Source organism: Pararge aegeria, chromosome 16, assembly GCF_905163445.1.
Source record: "Pararge aegeria chromosome 16, ilParAegt1.1, whole genome shotgun sequence".
NCBI classification, from domain to species: domain Eukaryota; kingdom Metazoa; phylum Arthropoda; class Insecta; order Lepidoptera; family Nymphalidae; genus Pararge; species Pararge aegeria.
In genome coordinates this window covers 865,567-882,952 of record NC_053195.1, presented here as the reverse complement: position 1 = coordinate 882,952, position 17,386 = coordinate 865,567, and the positions used below count along the sequence as shown (strand labels likewise).

Below are 17,386 nucleotides of genomic sequence, written 5' to 3'. Positions count from 1 at the left end.
ATTTGACTCTGACATTCAGTCTGGGCTGCCATTCTTATAAATATAAGGTAATATAAGGTAAGGTATAAGGTGAATTAAGTACATTCACGCAAATTCAGTGATTTCTTGTTAAAATAATATGTATAGCCAGAAAGCTATAAAAAGTTATAAAAATAATTAATGGCAGCCTTCGTATTTCGTTTTTAAGCAGATAGTAACCTTGTTCAAAGCTTTTATGGAGAATGCTATGCTATTGCCCCAGATAAGCTAACTTAACTGAAGATCAGTTAAATAAACTTGAGAGACTCCAGAATTGTAGCATTCGTTTCATATCATATTTCTCAATTTCGGTCTCGTCTCTAGTGGTTACCTATCAGACTTCGCCGGAATTTGCACATTGTTTCTACTCTGTACCATGTTTTACTCCTCTTTACCTGAAAGAGAGGTTTCAATTTGTAGGACTCCCAGACGAACTTCGTTCTACGAGGAATTTAATCTTGAAGGTGCCTGGTCACAAATCCTCCTTCTTCAACGGATCATTTACGGTTCAGGCTATTAAAATATGGAACGCCCTGCCGTTAGATATCCGTGAGGCACAATCGATTGGGACCTTCAAGAAACTAGTGAAGGATCATTATTTGTCTCTTTCAGCCGAACATCGCTGAAGCGGATCATTTTAAGTGTGTAATTTTAATTATTTATGTATTTCACATAAATTGAGGATGATATATATTTATATAGGTATTTATTTATGTTATATATTTTATTTGTATTTATATGTAAAATATTTATATATATATATTATAGTTATATTTATATATTTGTATATATTTTTATGTCTTTTCTATGTTTTTTCCTTTTACGCCATTGGTTGCCTGGAAGAAATCGCTATGTAGCGATAAGGCCACCAAATTGTACTCTCTTGATATGTATTTATATCTTTGTAACTACTTTTTTTTTCTTTGGTGTACAATAAATGTGTATTCATTCATTCATAAGCTAGGATCTTCAAGAAATGGCCATTCCACGACCAGGAGTATTATTCCAAGAAAACGGTCCATTGCTGGACAAATGTCCTCTCCCTACTGCAGGGTTTACCGATAATCACTCCATCAATCATTCTGGGCAGACTGGTAATAGCCCAGAAAACGCTGCTGCCCGCGCTTAGTTTTATTACCATAGTCGCCTCGTACGGTACCCGTGGGAAGAAGGGTGGTGACAACCACCTCTCTAATATGTTACTATGATCCAACGTCAACAAATGGCAGTGGGTGAAAAAAAGATATAAGGATTGTGTGTGTCTACTAAATATTCTCAGTGGTCTCCGATAAATCTTTAGATAGATAGATTTTTTACAGCAAAGATACAAAACAACATTATTAAGTACTTATTCTTTAATAATATATATCTCTACAGTAGGTAAACATTTGTACATAGAGTAGGCACGTGTATAATAAACTGTAAATATTTTACAAATATTTCAAATTATAATATTTTACATAACTTTACAGCTACACTGAGCCTAGCCCCTCTGCCTCACATATCAAATATGTGGCGATAAAAAACAGATTTCAGCGGCGCAATGAAGCTTCACGTTAGACGAACAATTCACAATGTGTTTAACTTTCGCAGGTAGACACTATTTCTGAAACAAACCAAACAAAGTACATTACAAAATAAACAACTAAAACAGGCAGTTTATAAATCGCTTAGAAGTACGTCTTTGTCGGTAGGTAAAGTCACGATCAAAGCAGAGATTTAAAAAAAAATATAAATTCCTGAATTGCTTCTGCTGGGAACCGAATCCGTTTCCTCCCACTGAAAGCTCACCACTGCGCCAGGGAGATCGTCAAGTAGAAAAAAACAAAATGATGGCAGTTTACATGGACGCTTGTGTGAAGTAAAACTACGACAGCGAGTCGCGAGCTAGTGGTAATAGGCGGGGCATATAGCTCGGTGAACCGTTGGACGTTGGGGTTCTAACATGCTACAATAGTGACCCCGCACCGGTAAACGCAGCGTGGGCAGATCCCATAAAGGTAGACAGACGACATCAATCAAGTCGCTGGGAGCCGCTTCAAAAAAGAGGCCTAATACCGTGGTTTTTGGAGTTCCCTACAAAAGACGAGTGGCGTTCCTAGGTTCTTGAATATGAGCAATCATTCTAAAAGTCACCGTCATATTCACTAACTTCAACACACAATCTGGGCATCTTTATACTAAATTAATAAATAATCTCAATTGTCTCTGAAATACATTGAACTTCTTACGAGTTAGAGCAGTAAAATAATGGTCCCATTTAAGCAAATTAGTGTGAGCGAGACAAAGCGAGATCTAAGATCGATTGTGATATTTCGGTGTAGCATAATGTCAGTCTATCGCGTTCGGCTGGTTGCTCCCACTGAGTTATGGAGGGTAGAGGTAAGGAGAGTCATCTGTGTATATGAAAAAGTGTCGTCAAAATGTATTAAATTAAGATGGCGCCACATTTGCATCAGGGTAACTCTTAAAAGAAGCGCCAAATATAAATATTGTTAGAGTAGGCTTGAAAAATAAACAAGGAAGTATGGAGATACAAGGAAGTAAGGTTATATTTACCACAATATTTTGTACAACGTAAGTTGTTGAAATTCTCAATAATTAACTACTTTAGTCGATAATGACATTAATTTTTTTAACTCGGCATACTTCAATTCATCTACGATTGCTACATTCATACCATACCCTGTGCATCCACCAGCGCCATTGTGGAGGATTTTTGAACTGTTATTTAGCGCATACACTGGACACTTTTTCAACTTTTCTCCCATATAAGATGACTCTCCTTACCTCTACCCTCCATACACTGAGTCTACCTACCAGAGTAACGTAGACAAATAGTATACTCTTTGGCCATACATTAGTGAGCAAAGGCTAAAGCATTGTGTTTATATCCTCATTGCTATCAAGGGTTGATTATTTTTTAAATTGCATTTCGGAACTAAATTTAAGAGAGATATTCGAGCGCCTTATTTTGGAGTACTAAGATTTATAAAAAGTATAGTGCTATAGTTATATAATGTTTAACTTTCGACAATCACCTTTGTGGATCTTCCAAGTACCTATACGTGACATTGGCGAAGTACAACGTGTCGATTTGGCACACCTAAAAGCCAAAAAAGGCAAAAAAAGAAGAAGAAGATATTCATTGTAATGCAAGCCCGGCTTTTTGGCTTCATGGGTGGACCGCCATTGAACTGACTGACTGGTCTTTTTAAAAGACCTATAGGTTTTGGCGTACGTTTAACGATGCTCTGCAGCGCCGCGACGGCGGGCGAGTGGGGCATCTCGAGCAGGAAGTCTCGGCCCGAGTCGCAGCAGCGCGCCAACTGCGGCTCCAGCGGCAGCGCGCCCAGCAGCGGCGCCTGCAGCGCGGCGCACATGTGGGCGGCGCCGCCCGTCGTGGCGGGGAAGATCTCGCTGCGGGACTGCGCGGGACAGGAGGGCATACATTTAGGCTCAACTCACACCGAAACAGCGTCGAAGCGCAGCGAAGCGGAGTGCAGTTTGAATTTTAACTTTATTTTCATTACTATAATACTTATTATCGCATGAGTAAACTCAAACGAGAATTCCCGCGGCGCCGCAGGCATCCGCGCGACTCGTAAAATAAAGTTAAAATTCAAACTGCACTCCGCTTCGCTGCGCTTCGACGCTCTTTCGGTGTGAGTTGAGCCTAAGCGTACGGCCATTGACGGCCGATTGGCGCATTTTGCAGCGGCCCTGCTTTCTGAATCCAAGGCCGTGGGTTCGATGGAAAATGTTTATCAGTGTCTGGGTGTTTATATGTATATTCTAAGTAATTATGTATATTATTTATAAAAAATATTCATCAGTCATCTTTGTACCCATAACACAAGCTACGCTTAATTTGGGGCTAGATGGCGATGTGTGTATTGTCGTAGTATATTTATTTATTTATACCGATATTAAACTAACACATTCCTTAAATATAGTTCAACGGGTACATACAACGACATTTTGGGATTTGTCGATATTTCGACCCAGTTCCATGGATCGTGGTCACGACGGGACTGCGGAGGTAAGGGATGACTAGTTGGATGCCACGGGCAGAATCTGACTCCCCGCTTTCGTGTTCTTTTTGTCGGTATTTCACGAACTGTTCGTGAAATACCGCCGAAAAGAACACGAAAGCCATCGCTCCGCGCGTGAAAACGAAGAAATTATAAATTACACCATACAGATTCTCCTGCTTTGCGCGGAGTATAGCAAATTAAGCTTAATTTTCATAATATATCATGGATTTCCGCAAAGTAACGCCTGCTTCCATCCAATATTTACTTCTACTGTTCTAAAAGTTCACCATAAAATAGGAAAATGGGAAAAAGCTTATGAGCAACATTCCGCGAGTGTAAAGTGAGACGTGCGCGGGGAGTTTTCACTATTTTTGGACACATTACACTGCTTACAATAATGGCTGAATGACGATTCTGTATGGTTCAATGATATGTAATATGGTCAATATGTAGTTTAGACGGACTAAATAGATGTTTTCATGCTGTAAGTAGTTAAAAAAAACTATAAGAGTTATGATTAAAGTTGTGAAAAGATCGAACAAAAATTCCAACGCTGGAAGATCAGGAACTACTGAACCCTTGTTTCAGCTTTCGTTACCGTCGCTTACGCCCTGTACAATAGATGCCTACCTTACAGTTGGGGCACACGAAGAGCGCCATGTTCTCGACCACTCCGAGCACGGGCAGGCCCACCTTGCGGCAGAACTGGATCTCCTTGCGCACGTCCAGCAGAGCCACCTCCTGCGGCGTGGTCACCAGCACGGCGCCCGTCGCGCCCGCGCCCGCCAGGTACTGCACCAGCGACAGGTGCTCGTCCGACGTGCCTGGCAGGGACTACACTTCAACACCGCAAAAAGTGCAGAACACAACCTGACGACCTCCCTACTAGTAGCAGGGAGGTCCTCAGGTTAGTCCTAGAGCTTTTTCAGTCAGAGCCCGTCCGGGCAAGAACAACCATGCTTATAACTGCTGTTAAGCAGCACTGCTCTTTTCCGGTCTGGAGGGTGTTGTTGCTGGTGTAATTACATGCACTAAACCCCTCCGCCTCGGGTTAATGATATCAGCCTTCTTCTCGGTAGGATCTACCGGTGGTGGAGTCACTACAAACTGACTGACTTGACGTTTCAAACGTTCTTCTAATATAAGCTTGCTTGAAATGGATGAATTTGAGGATATTTTAGATTTTTTTTTTAATTTTAAAAATACTTTAAGCTATACTGTACCTGGAGGTGTATCGATTAGTAAATAATCCAAATCCCCCCAGTCCACTTCACTGAGAAACTGCTTGATCATACCTACAAAAAAAAAGGGTATTTACCGTTTAAGTTACCGTGGATTTGTATCGAACAGGGATTTCAATTTCAATTTTGTTAAGAGATTTATTTATTTTTAGCACCATTTAAAATAAAATGCCAGTATGAGAAAGCGGAAATAGCCACCTCTAACTTTTCAGAGTGATGTGCGTTTTAAATTTATGCAATTAAATATCCCTATTTTTGAGAGTTCTCAATAATTTTCTCAAAGGTGTGTGAAGTCCACGAATTCGCACTTGGCCAGCGTGGTGGTCACTGGTGGACTAGTGCTGGAACCCTTCTCATTCTGAGACTAGAGTCTAGTGGGCATTTAATGCGTCGATAATCATGATGATGATAAGGAATTTGTTTATACTTTTCACTTACCGTTTTTCTTAGGCCCTCTCCAGATGACCGCGTCGTCGGGGCTGCCCAGCAAGAATCCGATTGACATTAACGAGAGGTTGTCTGTAACATACTGTAAAAGAAGCTTTTGTAGAAAAATGCAGCCTTTTCTTGGGCTGGCTTTTAGCTTCCGAAGAACTGATTGTCTAACTCAGTAAATGCATACTGTATTTTAGCCAAGCAGATGGCGCAAATCAAAGGCGAAATCCAACGCCTATAAACAGAGCAACTCCTTGTTGGGTATGCAAGGAACACATCGTATAAGTGCTGTCTTGTGCCCATAATACTGTGGCTTGGTGTGGTGTGGTGGTTTACTGTGGTGGTTTCGGTAATTAGACCGGATTATAAAAAAACTAACATACTTTCCCTTAGCCAGCTGTATAAATACAAAACATGCATACTAGTTATTAAAATAATTACCGAAGTCATACATACGCAAATTACGTTTAAAACTAAATCACATCTAAATACACGAAATAGGCATAAATTAAGATTACCCACGACTAGAACTAAGTATGGCAGTAAAACTATACAGGTTGAGGGAGCACTACTATACAATAGTCTACTCAAAGAGATTTTTTGCGAGAAATCTTTTAAATCATTTAAAAACAAGTTAAAAAGTGATTGTTTTTTTTTGTATCACACTAAACTAGATAATATATTACCACTTCTTTATGTTAATTTTTTAATTTATCATTAAGTGAAACTGTTTCTTTTGAGAATGTCTTTAATCCTTACCCTTCAAACAAATATGCATGTTGGTAGTACTTCCTCGGACGAACTGTCACAAATAGCTGTACTACTACTAAAAAACAACCGGCTAAGTTTGCTTTGGGCTTCTTCTTAGACCAGGGTGCGTTTGGATCCCTCGTAGCTTAAGTTTTAAGTTGCCGAATTTAGTTATCGCCATCAACTCACTTCTATGCCATTTTACTTTGAAAAACAATTTCCGTTATCCTACAGCTATTAACTTACCACTGGTGACCATCCAGATCCAGAATTGTGGACTTGTTCGCCGCGGACGCCAAGCACGCGTGGCTGGCTCGGCCCGCAGATGTCCGCGTCCAAAATACCTATCTGGAAATGTTTCAACCAGGTAAAGGTTTCATAAAAACCAGTCCCTACGATCGTTTTTTTAATGACGTCAATTGTTGTCAGGGTATGTATTCTTGGTTCATCAATTTCTTTGTGTTCAATAAAGATTAATATTATATATGTTCCTTTGTGTTCAATAAAGATTAATATTATATGTGTTCCTTTGTGTTCAATAAAGTATACTAAAGTGTAACAGCCCCAAAAATTTATCCAGGCAATTGCAAATTTTATTTGACTTCTTAGATTTGCGCGGAGAGTCGTAAACTAATGTAGCCACTTATATTTATTTGCCAGGATTTTTTGGCCTATCCTGAACAGCTGCTACTAAAAGTCTCTTCCAAACAACAACCAGGGCCAGCTGGTGTCATTTGGTTTTTGTCTCCAATAGATTGTCGCTATTTTGGCGCTTAATGTTTGACGCTGTATTAAGTGTATCTTAGGAACTACAAATAGATTATTATTAAAAGTTCAAAGTTTGTATTAAACGTAAGTTCGTAGAAAAGTCCTATTATAGTATAAAGGACTACGTAATCGATAAAAAAGCTTGGGTGTGAATTGATTGCTCTAACCAGGTTAGTCTTCTAATAATTTTAAATTACAATGTGCAAACCAGGGCGCGTTTAGAACCCTTAGTTTTAAGTTTACGAATATTGTTATCGCCATCACTTCTCACTTCTATGTATTTACGTATTTGGTATGTAATAAACGCATAAAAAGTGCCATCTAGCTGCCTATTTGAATAAAGAAATATTTGACTTTACTTTGTTGCTCTTCTAATAATTTTGAATGTTAATGTGAAATGGTGATAACAAAGAAGAACACCCGGCTAAGTTTGTTGTGGGATTCTTCTTAGACTAGGACGCGTTTGGAACCCTCGTAGCTTTAGTATAAGTTCATGAATATAATATTTCTCATGAAATGTACGCATTATAAGTGCCGCCTAAGGGACTACTTGAATAAAAATGTTTTTGACTTTGACTTTGACTTTAGAATTCCTCAAAAAAAAAACTAAAATATTAATTCCAAAGACACTCGTATGCCAAATTTGGCGCTTCAAATGGGGAAACAAATGTAAGCTTTCAATTGTAAAAGTACGTTAATATTGGAGGTGAACGACTTGAACTTATCGATGATTAGAGGTCAGTGGCGAGCGCGGGCATACCGTATACTTTCTTACACACAACAGTAAAATACTCACTTATACTAGACGCGGAACTGCGGAAATAATGCACCATTTATTAAGTCGAGGCCAATTATTGAGGCAATTCTCTAGTCGAGGACATTGAATCTAAGAATTTAAACCATTCTATTTCAATACATTGGGTGGAAAGGATCTGTAATATCCCTATCAACAGTGCCCATAGATTGACTCAATAATTTGCATCAACACCTATCATCTTAATGGTTTATATTACATACAGTAGATACCTACCTACTACCAGTTACTAAATTATTTCACCCTGGAATAATTAAATAGGTACTTTCTTTTTGCTTTTATTCCACTACAAGTTAACCCTTGAATGCATTTTTATCTGCTGGTAAATGATGATACGCTAAGATAGTAATGGGCTGAACTGTTAGGAGAATGGCAGTAATGATAAACCTATATCCTTAACAGTCTACGCGAAAACGTACAGGAACGCTGAATCGTGTGGACGCATCTATAACGGTAGGAAGCTAAATAGCCCCGACCTAGGCCTACCACCACCGGACAAAAAGCTTACAGCTCATATTATTTATTGATTTTATAATCACTATTAGATTATTAAAGCTTAAGTTAAATCGCGCTATCTCGCTGTACCTACCTATAAAATATTTTTATCAGAAAATCGATACTCTTGATAAGCTCTGCTGCAGCCTGCATGAAGTACAAAGTCTAACCTGCCTTGTTGTATGTTCAAAGCGGCTGAATCCAAAGAATCAAATCCATCGAAATCTATAAGCTTTTGAATGGATTTAACTTGTGTTTTTGTTTCATATTTAGCACATAAATAATAATAAATAAATATACTACGACAATACACACGTCGCCATCTAGCCCCAAAGTAAGCGTAGCTGGTGTTATGGGTACTGAGATAGCTGACGAATATTTTTTTATGAATATAATACACATAAATACTTATAATTTACAGATAAACACCCAGACACTAAAAAACAATCTTGTTCATCACACAAACACTCTCCAGTTGTGGGAATCGGACCCACGGCCTTGGACTCAGAAAGCAGGGTCGCTGCCCACTGCGCCACTCGGCCGTCAACACACATACCTATATACTTCACCATAGAAGCCTAATGGCTTCTATGGTGAAGTATACATTAAAGACAATGATAGTGCTCATTTGTTTTGTTATCTGTCTCATGAGCATTTCAAATACCTACTTACATCAAACGAAATTCCATCAAACGGAATTCCCGTGTGGAGTTGGTCCCGTGTGGAGTTGGCTGCTCTTCCATCGGGCGCGTCCCCGGCTGGCGGATAGGGGAAATCCCTTACCAGATTCATCTGGCGGGAACTGGGGAAATAAAATACTCAGCGCGGACCAAAAGCAAGCAAAACAAATCCAGGCAGCGTCTGTACTCGGAGCGAGCGGCTGTCTGGTCAGCGTCTGTTCCACATTGGGCGGCTGTTTCCCTTGAAGAGTTGTAGGAGAGAGAGATAGTTAACATGGAAGCACGACAAGAAAAATACTTACCCCAGGCGGGTTCCGGCGCTGAAAATAGCGCTGGGGAATCCCGCCCCCTGACAGTCTTGGCTGACAGGGGCTGCCCCTCGTATTCTGGGGGGGGCGACGTTTTGCCAAAATGTGATAAGCCATTTGCTAGGTCTGGGCTGCTTCAACGCACGCCACCTAAAACTTCGAAGCACGCACGAACATTGACCGAATCAGAACAAACGGAGACAGAAGACGGAATATCTACTGGCGACGAAGGGCTGCAATACAAACGACCACCTTACGTCAGTCCTCTTACTTTTTTCTCGCCAATGGCGAGCACGCCTAGAATTAGAGGAGAGTGGAAACGGAAAAAGTCACCAACGAGTAAGGAGACTGAAACCCTTGAAGAAAAAGAAGAGCGTCTATTGAAAGGGCTGTTCGACAATATTATAGCAGTAAACTCACTTGTTGACAGGCAAGGACCCTATAAGAATACGGCCAACGAGGTCAAGATAAAACTGCGGGAACTACAAAAACTTTGTGGACGGGTTATGGATGTAAGAAGAATGCAAACAGAGAAGGATGAAGTGACAGAGAGGACACCAAAAAGAGCTAAAAGAATAGTGGCTGTAGAAGACAAAGGTACAAACACTTCGACTGGAGGTGAAAAGGAACAATTAGAATGGGATGATGACTTAGGCACGGAAACTGATTGGAAGGAAGTTAAATCCAAAGGAAAGCGAGTTCGACAAAAGGAGAAAAAATTGCCCTATGCAACACAGATGAAGGAAAAAAATAAAGAGAACCCCATTTCGAACAAGAAGAACAACAACGAGAATGCTCAGGTACCAAATCGGTCAGACAAACAGAATAAAGAAAGTGAAAACCCAGGAGGTAGAAAACTAAGAGGGAAAAAACCTATGGCAAAGCCCGAAGCACTTCTAGTAGAAGTCAAAAATCGTGACTATGCTAGTGTTCTAAAAGAAGTGAAGTTGGGATTATCCCGAGAGGAAGTTGTTTTTACAAAGGTTAGAAAAACAAGAAAAGGCGACATACTTCTTGAGCTGGAAGATGCGAAAAAAGGAGGAGCCTCTCAAATAAGGGAGAAAATTGGAGAAATATGTCCTAATTTAACATTTAGGGCATTAAAAGAGTCAGCTGATGTGATAATACGGGGACTTGACGTCACCGTAGAAAAACAAGAAGTAGAGGAAGCACTACGACAGAAAGTGAAAGAGTTCCGCATTAAGAGTTTCTGGGAGAATAGCTACGAAGTGAAGACCGCTATAATAGAGTTGCCGACGGAGGAAGCCAAAAAACTAGCAGAAGAAAAAAAGATCAAGATTGGATGGATGAGGGTCTCAGTTGCGCTTGTAGTGCATAAGAAGCGCTGCTTCAGGTGCCTCGAGTACGGACATATTTCAATAGGCTGCCCAGGGTATGATCGAAGCAGAATATGCTATAACTGTGGTACTGAAGGACATAAGGCCAAAGACTGCAAGTACGAAAGGACATGCGCTATATGCAAGGACAAGGGTAGAGATGATTTAAACCACCAAATTGGATCAAAGAGCTGTCCAGCCTGGAAAGAACATGTGCCTGGAATACGAAACGTGAGGCCAAAAAACGGGGAGTAGAAGCTGGAAGTAGAGCGCTAGGCTCTGATATAAAGGTGTTACAAATAAACCTCGACAGAACGCGAGTCGCCCATGATCTGTTAGCAGTGACAGCAAAAGAACATAAAATTTATTTAGCTATCATAGCAGAACCGAATAAAAAGATACTAGAGGCCCGAGACTGGGTAACGGACTGTAGAGGAGATGTATCACTGGTCATATTCAACAACAGCATCCAAACCAAGGTAGTAGCTCGAGGAAATGGCTTTATCGCGATGAAAGTGTTTGAACTTACGGTATATAGTTGTTATTTCTCGCCTAACAATAGATATGAGGAGTTCGAAAAAGATGTTAGTGAGCTATTTGAAAGTATTGAGTCACAGCGTGGGGAAATAGTGGTGGCTGGAGACTTCAACGCGGCATCGAACGTTTGGTCCACTAAAACCGAAAATGCTAGGGGACGTCTTATTATGGAGCTTCTCGCGAGTGCAGACATGATCATAGTCAATAGGGGGTTTTCGCCAACGTTTCAAAGAGGCAGTAAGAATTCCACTCCAGACATTACCTTTGTAAGCCCAGGCCTAACACACAAAATATCGGAATGGCAAGTCCTTGATGAAGATAGCTTGAGTGGTCACAGATATATAAAGTTCCATATACTCCAAAAGGAAATGAAACCGACCACACCACGGCCAATAGGATGGAGACTTGACAAACTAGAGCAGCCGGTGTTTGAATGTGTTCTGAAGGAACAATATATTAATACACCAGATGAATTAGTAGCTGTCACTAGAAAAGCTTGTGATAAAGCGATGCCAAAAAAGGGATTACGGAAGAAAGCACCCGTTTATTGGTGGAACGAAAAAATTAGGGAGATAAGAGAGATCTGCACAAAGTGCCGTCGAAAATATACTCGGCAAAGGCGAAAAAAGGGTAAAAATAACTTTGGTATAGTTGAGATGGACCAAACAGAAAATAAACTAAGAGAAGAATATAAGTCTGCTAAACTCGTATTACAACTGGCGATAAAGAAATCAAAAGAACGACAGTGGAGAGAGCTTTGTGATGAAGTGGATAGGGATACTTGGGGCCTAGGTTACAAAATAGTAACTAAAAAATTGCGAAGTAGTCCTCCAAGCCTTAATATGGACCTAATCACATCTGTGGTCGACGTGCTGTTTCCGTCCCATAATGAATTCTGTCGAATTCTATCCGATGCTTCCCCAAAAGTAAATGTTGCTATAGAGGAGATAATGAAAGCAGCCCAAAGCCTTAAGCTGAAAAAGGCACCAGGGCCTGATCTCATATGCTCAGAGTTGGTAAAAATTGCAATTGAGGTCATTCCTGAAAAAGTGAAAACCGTAATAGATGCAGCCTTTACATCAGGCATATTCCCATCAGCCTGGAAGATAGCTACCCTTGTGCTTCTTAAAAAAACAAACAAACCAGCTGACGATCCGACTGGATACAGACCGGTTTGCTTGCTAGACAGCTATGGAAAGCTGATGGAAAGAGTTCTCCTAAATCGAATCGAGGAATTGCTTCCAGATCACGGTGGTCTCTCTTGCCATCAGTACGGCTTCAGAAAGGGTCGATCCACGATAATGGCGATACAAAAAGTCGTGGAAATCGCCTTGAAAGCGAAACTGGGTACACGGAGAACTAGAAAATTATGTGCTCTAATATGTCTAGATGTAAGAAATGCCTTTAACTCTGCCTCCTGGAAGGAAATAATCCTAGAACTTCGAAAGAGGCAATTTCCTGGATACATTCAAAACATGGTTGGCAGCTATCTCGAGGATAGATACATTAAAGTTAGGGATAACACGAGAAAGGAGAAAATTATAAAAGTTAGCTGCGGGGTACCCCAAGGGTCGATTCTCGGTCCAACTCTCTGGAACATCCTCTACGACGGGGTCTTCAAGATTAAACACGAGGAGGGTGTTCAACTGGTGGGCTTTGCAGACGATCTGGCATTGGTTGTCGTAGCTAAGACCGAGAAAACCCTCGTAACTAGGACAAATACAGCATTGGAACGACTCAATGGGTGGATGCGAGAGAAAAAACTGTCTTTAGCACCAGAGAAGACTGAAGCAATTGTTTTTAGCGGGAGGCGGAAGCTAGACCCTATAAAATTCCAAATCGAAGATGCGACAGTAGCTCCAAAGGAGCATATCAAATATCTTGGGGTATGGCTGGACAAATGCCTCAACTTTAAAAAACACATTGAGGAGGTAGCCAAAAAAGCGCAAAAGTTAACGGATGCGTTGCATAGACTTATGCCGACAAAGGGAGGTCCCAGAGCAAGCAAAAGAAGAGTTCTGGCATCAGTGGCTCATTCCGTTATCCTTTACGCTGCGCCAATTTTTGAGGGTGCAATGAAGATAGAACTCTACCGGAAAAAACTTGAAGCGGTCCAGAGACGAATGGCGATAGGTATCTGTGGAGCGTATAGAACAATCTCCACAGATGCTGTGCTTGTGATTGCAGGGCTTATTCCCATTGATAAAATGGTAAGAGAACGTGCCCAGCTGTACAGGGATAGAGAATTTACGCCACTAGAAGTACGGGGCAATGTCCTTACGGAATGGGATAAAGAGTGGTCTGGAGCGGGAAAAGGTGCCTGGACGAGGGAGTTAATTGGGGACCTTAAGAAGTGGCATAACAGGAAGCACGGAGAGGTGGACCGATGGATCACTCAGGCGCTCAGTGGCCACGGGGTGTTCAACACCTACCTTTTCGCAATTGGGAAAGCTCCAAGAGAGGAATGCTACTTTTGTGGAGAGGAAGACACCCCAAGACATGCTATTTTTGAATGTCCTGCTTGCACAGACTTGAGATCCGTAGCACAGGGAGCGAGTAGTAATGTAGACTCCCAGAGTCTGATAGCACGCATGCTCTCCAGTGAAGAGGAATGGCAAAAATATGCACAAATGTTAAGAAACATTATGGTGAGGAGAGAGGAACGAGAAAGAGATGAGAAGGAAAAGAGAGAAAACACTTAAAGAAGGTCGGCATGAAGTAATGCCCAGCGGTTCCGTGCAGACCTGGCAGATAGGGGGGTTGTTTTAGTCCGTGCAAGTCGGACATGCCCTGCCATAAGGCAGAAGTCCGAAGGGATTTTTTTCCTCCTCGTTTAAAAAAAAAAAAAAAAAAAGTTTGTGTGATGAACATGAATGTTTTTCAGTCTTTGAGGGTTTATCTGTATATTATAAGTATTTCATCATATCGTCACATTACCGGCCCCTTAAGGGCACGGGTCTCCTCCCAAAATGAGAAAGGTTGAGGCCGTAGTCCACCACGCTGGCCCAGTGCGGTTTGGTGGACTCCACATACCTTTGAGAACATTATGTATAACTCTCAGGCATGCAAGTTTCCTCACGATGGTTTCCTTCACCGTTGAAGCAAGTAATATTTTTATTTACTTAAAACGCACGCAACGCAAGAGGTGCGAGCTGGGTTTCGAACTCGGCCCCCCGAAAATGAAGTCGATCTTCTACCCACTGCGCGCTATCACAGCTTAATACAGCTAAAGAAAATATTTATCAGCTATCTTAGTACCCATATCACAACCTATGCTTTCTTTGAGGCTAGATGGCGATGTATTGTAGTAGTACGTTTAATATATTATCATTATTAAGTTTTTTTAGGACGCAAAAAAAGGGGTTCACGTAGAGTTAAATAGCACGTTTTTCGTGCAATTATGCATAACGTAGGTACCTAACTAGTTAGATATATTTTACCGCAAAGTAAAATATGTATATCTTAACTAGATAAACCGCCGTTGTGAATGGTGTTTTGTTTTTATACCATGTTACTTAGGTACTTGTAATTCTTCTAAAAACTAAATGTTAGGAACCTGCTAAATGTTTTTTTACACTAAAAATGTTTGTACACAATAAAATAAATGATTTGTACTAAAGTCATGTGATACGATGACTGCGGGCCACGTGACCTATATACGAGCAAATAAACACGAGTCTGTGCCAGGCCGTGCCGCCGCCGCAGACGAGGCACGCGAAATCTCCACCGAGCCCTTGGAATCGATACACGTGTATCGTGGAACACTTCACCTCCCCTCAGTGCCTGCTGATAGTTTAGCATGGAGTTCGGGAGCTCGTACGAGAGGCGCTCGCGGTATAACAGGGTAATTAAAAGTACCAGATGTCGCACTGGTACAAGCTATCTCTCTTATGCATTGACAGCTTTTTGTGTTCGCGCTTTTAAGCTTTTCTGCATCGGGTTCGATTGAAACGATCGTGTATGTATATCTAGAGTTACCGACATGGTTTAACGAGTCTGAAGTGGCAATGCGCGGGGTATATAGCTCGGATAACCGATGCACGTTAGGGTCCCAAGGTGCTGGAATAGCGACTCCGCGCCAGAAAACGCAGCGTTGGTCAGCCCGCAACGACGTGGTCAGGCGACATCGAACGAGTCACTGATAGCCGCAGGAAACCAAGCCAAGGATGTTGATGATGATGTATCTCTTGGTTGCATCGCCATAAATGCTGCATCGTTTGTGCCGTGTGGTGACAGCAGACTTCCCGCGGCTGGTGTACGAGGCGACTGAAGGCATGTAACGGAAAGCGGACAGCGTACTCTGTGCTATTACTAGCGTCTACTGCGATCACCCACCCGCTTGTCAAGCGTGGTGATTATGGGCAAACCCATTACGAGATACGCAGACGCCAAAGTCATACTGAATTGCTGCTACTGGCCTTCGATATAGACTGACACACAAGATTGTTTGCGTGCCACCTACCGAATAGCAACTAAATCAACAATCCCCGATGCAACAAACCAGAATCGTGTCTAAACTTACTTTTATATTCATGGATCGTTACGCTCGCTCGTTTCACTTTTCGTGACTTTGGCCTGAATACTGTACACACACTAAAATATTTTGATTTTATAATGGGTAAGTTCCTAGAAGCACATGGGATTTGATAAGAATAGACATTAACCTAGTATAGTATTATAGTAGAAGTGGTGAGGAGAAAGCTCTGTGATTCAACATGTTTGTTTGACGGGTGGTCCATGAGATCCCCATTGTCTTATAACCCTAGGCAAGCATGAATATGTGGTACATACAAACACAAACCCCTTATCCGTAAACAACATCTTACTGAAATGCTTAATCGCTTGGCAGCACATCAAAGTCAAAGTCAAAATATCATTCAAGTAGGCCCATAAGTGGCACTATTGATGCTTGCATGTCTTTATCGGTAGGGTAGTAACTAGCCACACAGCTAAAGCCCAGAAAATATACAATTTATATCATCTGTCCCAGGTGTAAACCACTGTCTATAGGGTCAAAAATACTTACATTGAGATCTGGATTCAATTTAGCAAGTCCATGCCCCAACAGAGATGTGACAGTGCTCTTGCCCACTCCACCTTTGCCTGACAGCACAAGTATTTTGTGCTTCACATTTGCAAGTCGGTTTTTGATTAATTCAACAGCAGGGTCTGGTCCTGCTGGTACACCTGTGAAGGAGTATGGTCATTTGACAGCTGAAACTTTTGTCCTTTATTAAAATTGAAATACCCAGGTCACTAAATGTATATGAAGCGTACAATTACATGTACAGTAGTAGTATTATTGTAATTTTTTTTGTTTACTATCATAGGAATTTTAAACATTTCATTGAGCAAGAGAATTTTAATTAACTATAGGTGTTTTATAAAGGTTTTTTAAATACGATGGTTGGCATCAATTGTTGTTGCAATGAGGAATTCAAGAGTTACTATTAATATGAAGATATTAAAAAAGCCAAAAAAATAAATATGTTTCAAATATTTGAGATAATTTTGCCTAAAATAATTGCATACCTGAAGCACAAATATTCTGGTTTGGGCAGCCGGCACATGCAGAAGCCTTGCCCGCGTCCTCGCTTTGCGTTCCGGGACATTCTAAAAGATATTTTGACCAATTAATTAACGAAAATAAACATTACAAAACGAACTGTTTAGATTAATATTTGCAAGTGCACTTACGATGTGGTGCGTTATCTGGAATGCTAGTCATTGCTGTTTTCTCTGCTTCTATTAAAAACGACAGAGTTCTAAAATACACATTTGTTGACACATTTATTTATGGGAATTAATTGATTTTATCGAATTTACGTCCGAATACAAGGTTTTCGAATCGTACATTAGACTAAGACATCAGACAAGAATGTCAGTTTGACACATGTCAAAAACATTGGGAATTAAATCTTCGTTCAGAAATAATTATTTTAGAGTAATCTCCATTAAGTACAATA

General features: G+C 40.9%; 1 protein-coding gene across 1 annotated transcript; it reads right to left on the bottom strand.

Annotated features, from left to right (window-relative positions):
• Nucleotides 1-1,364: 1,364 nt before the first annotated feature.
• On the bottom strand, nt 1,365-17,280 carry LOC120630584 (cytosolic Fe-S cluster assembly factor NUBP1 homolog). Its single transcript, XM_039899850.1, has 9 exons — nt 17,118-17,280; nt 16,953-17,033; nt 16,447-16,607; nt 6,728-6,829; nt 5,735-5,825; nt 5,279-5,350; nt 4,686-4,879; nt 3,260-3,446; nt 1,365-1,624 (listed from the first exon to the last, which is right to left on the bottom strand). The coding sequence occupies exons 1-9, from the start codon at nt 17,146-17,148 to the stop codon at nt 1,599-1,601; spliced, it is 945 nt and encodes a 314-aa protein (XP_039755784.1). The 5' UTR covers nt 17,149-17,280; the 3' UTR covers nt 1,365-1,598.
• Nucleotides 17,281-17,386: the final 106 nt, after the last annotated feature.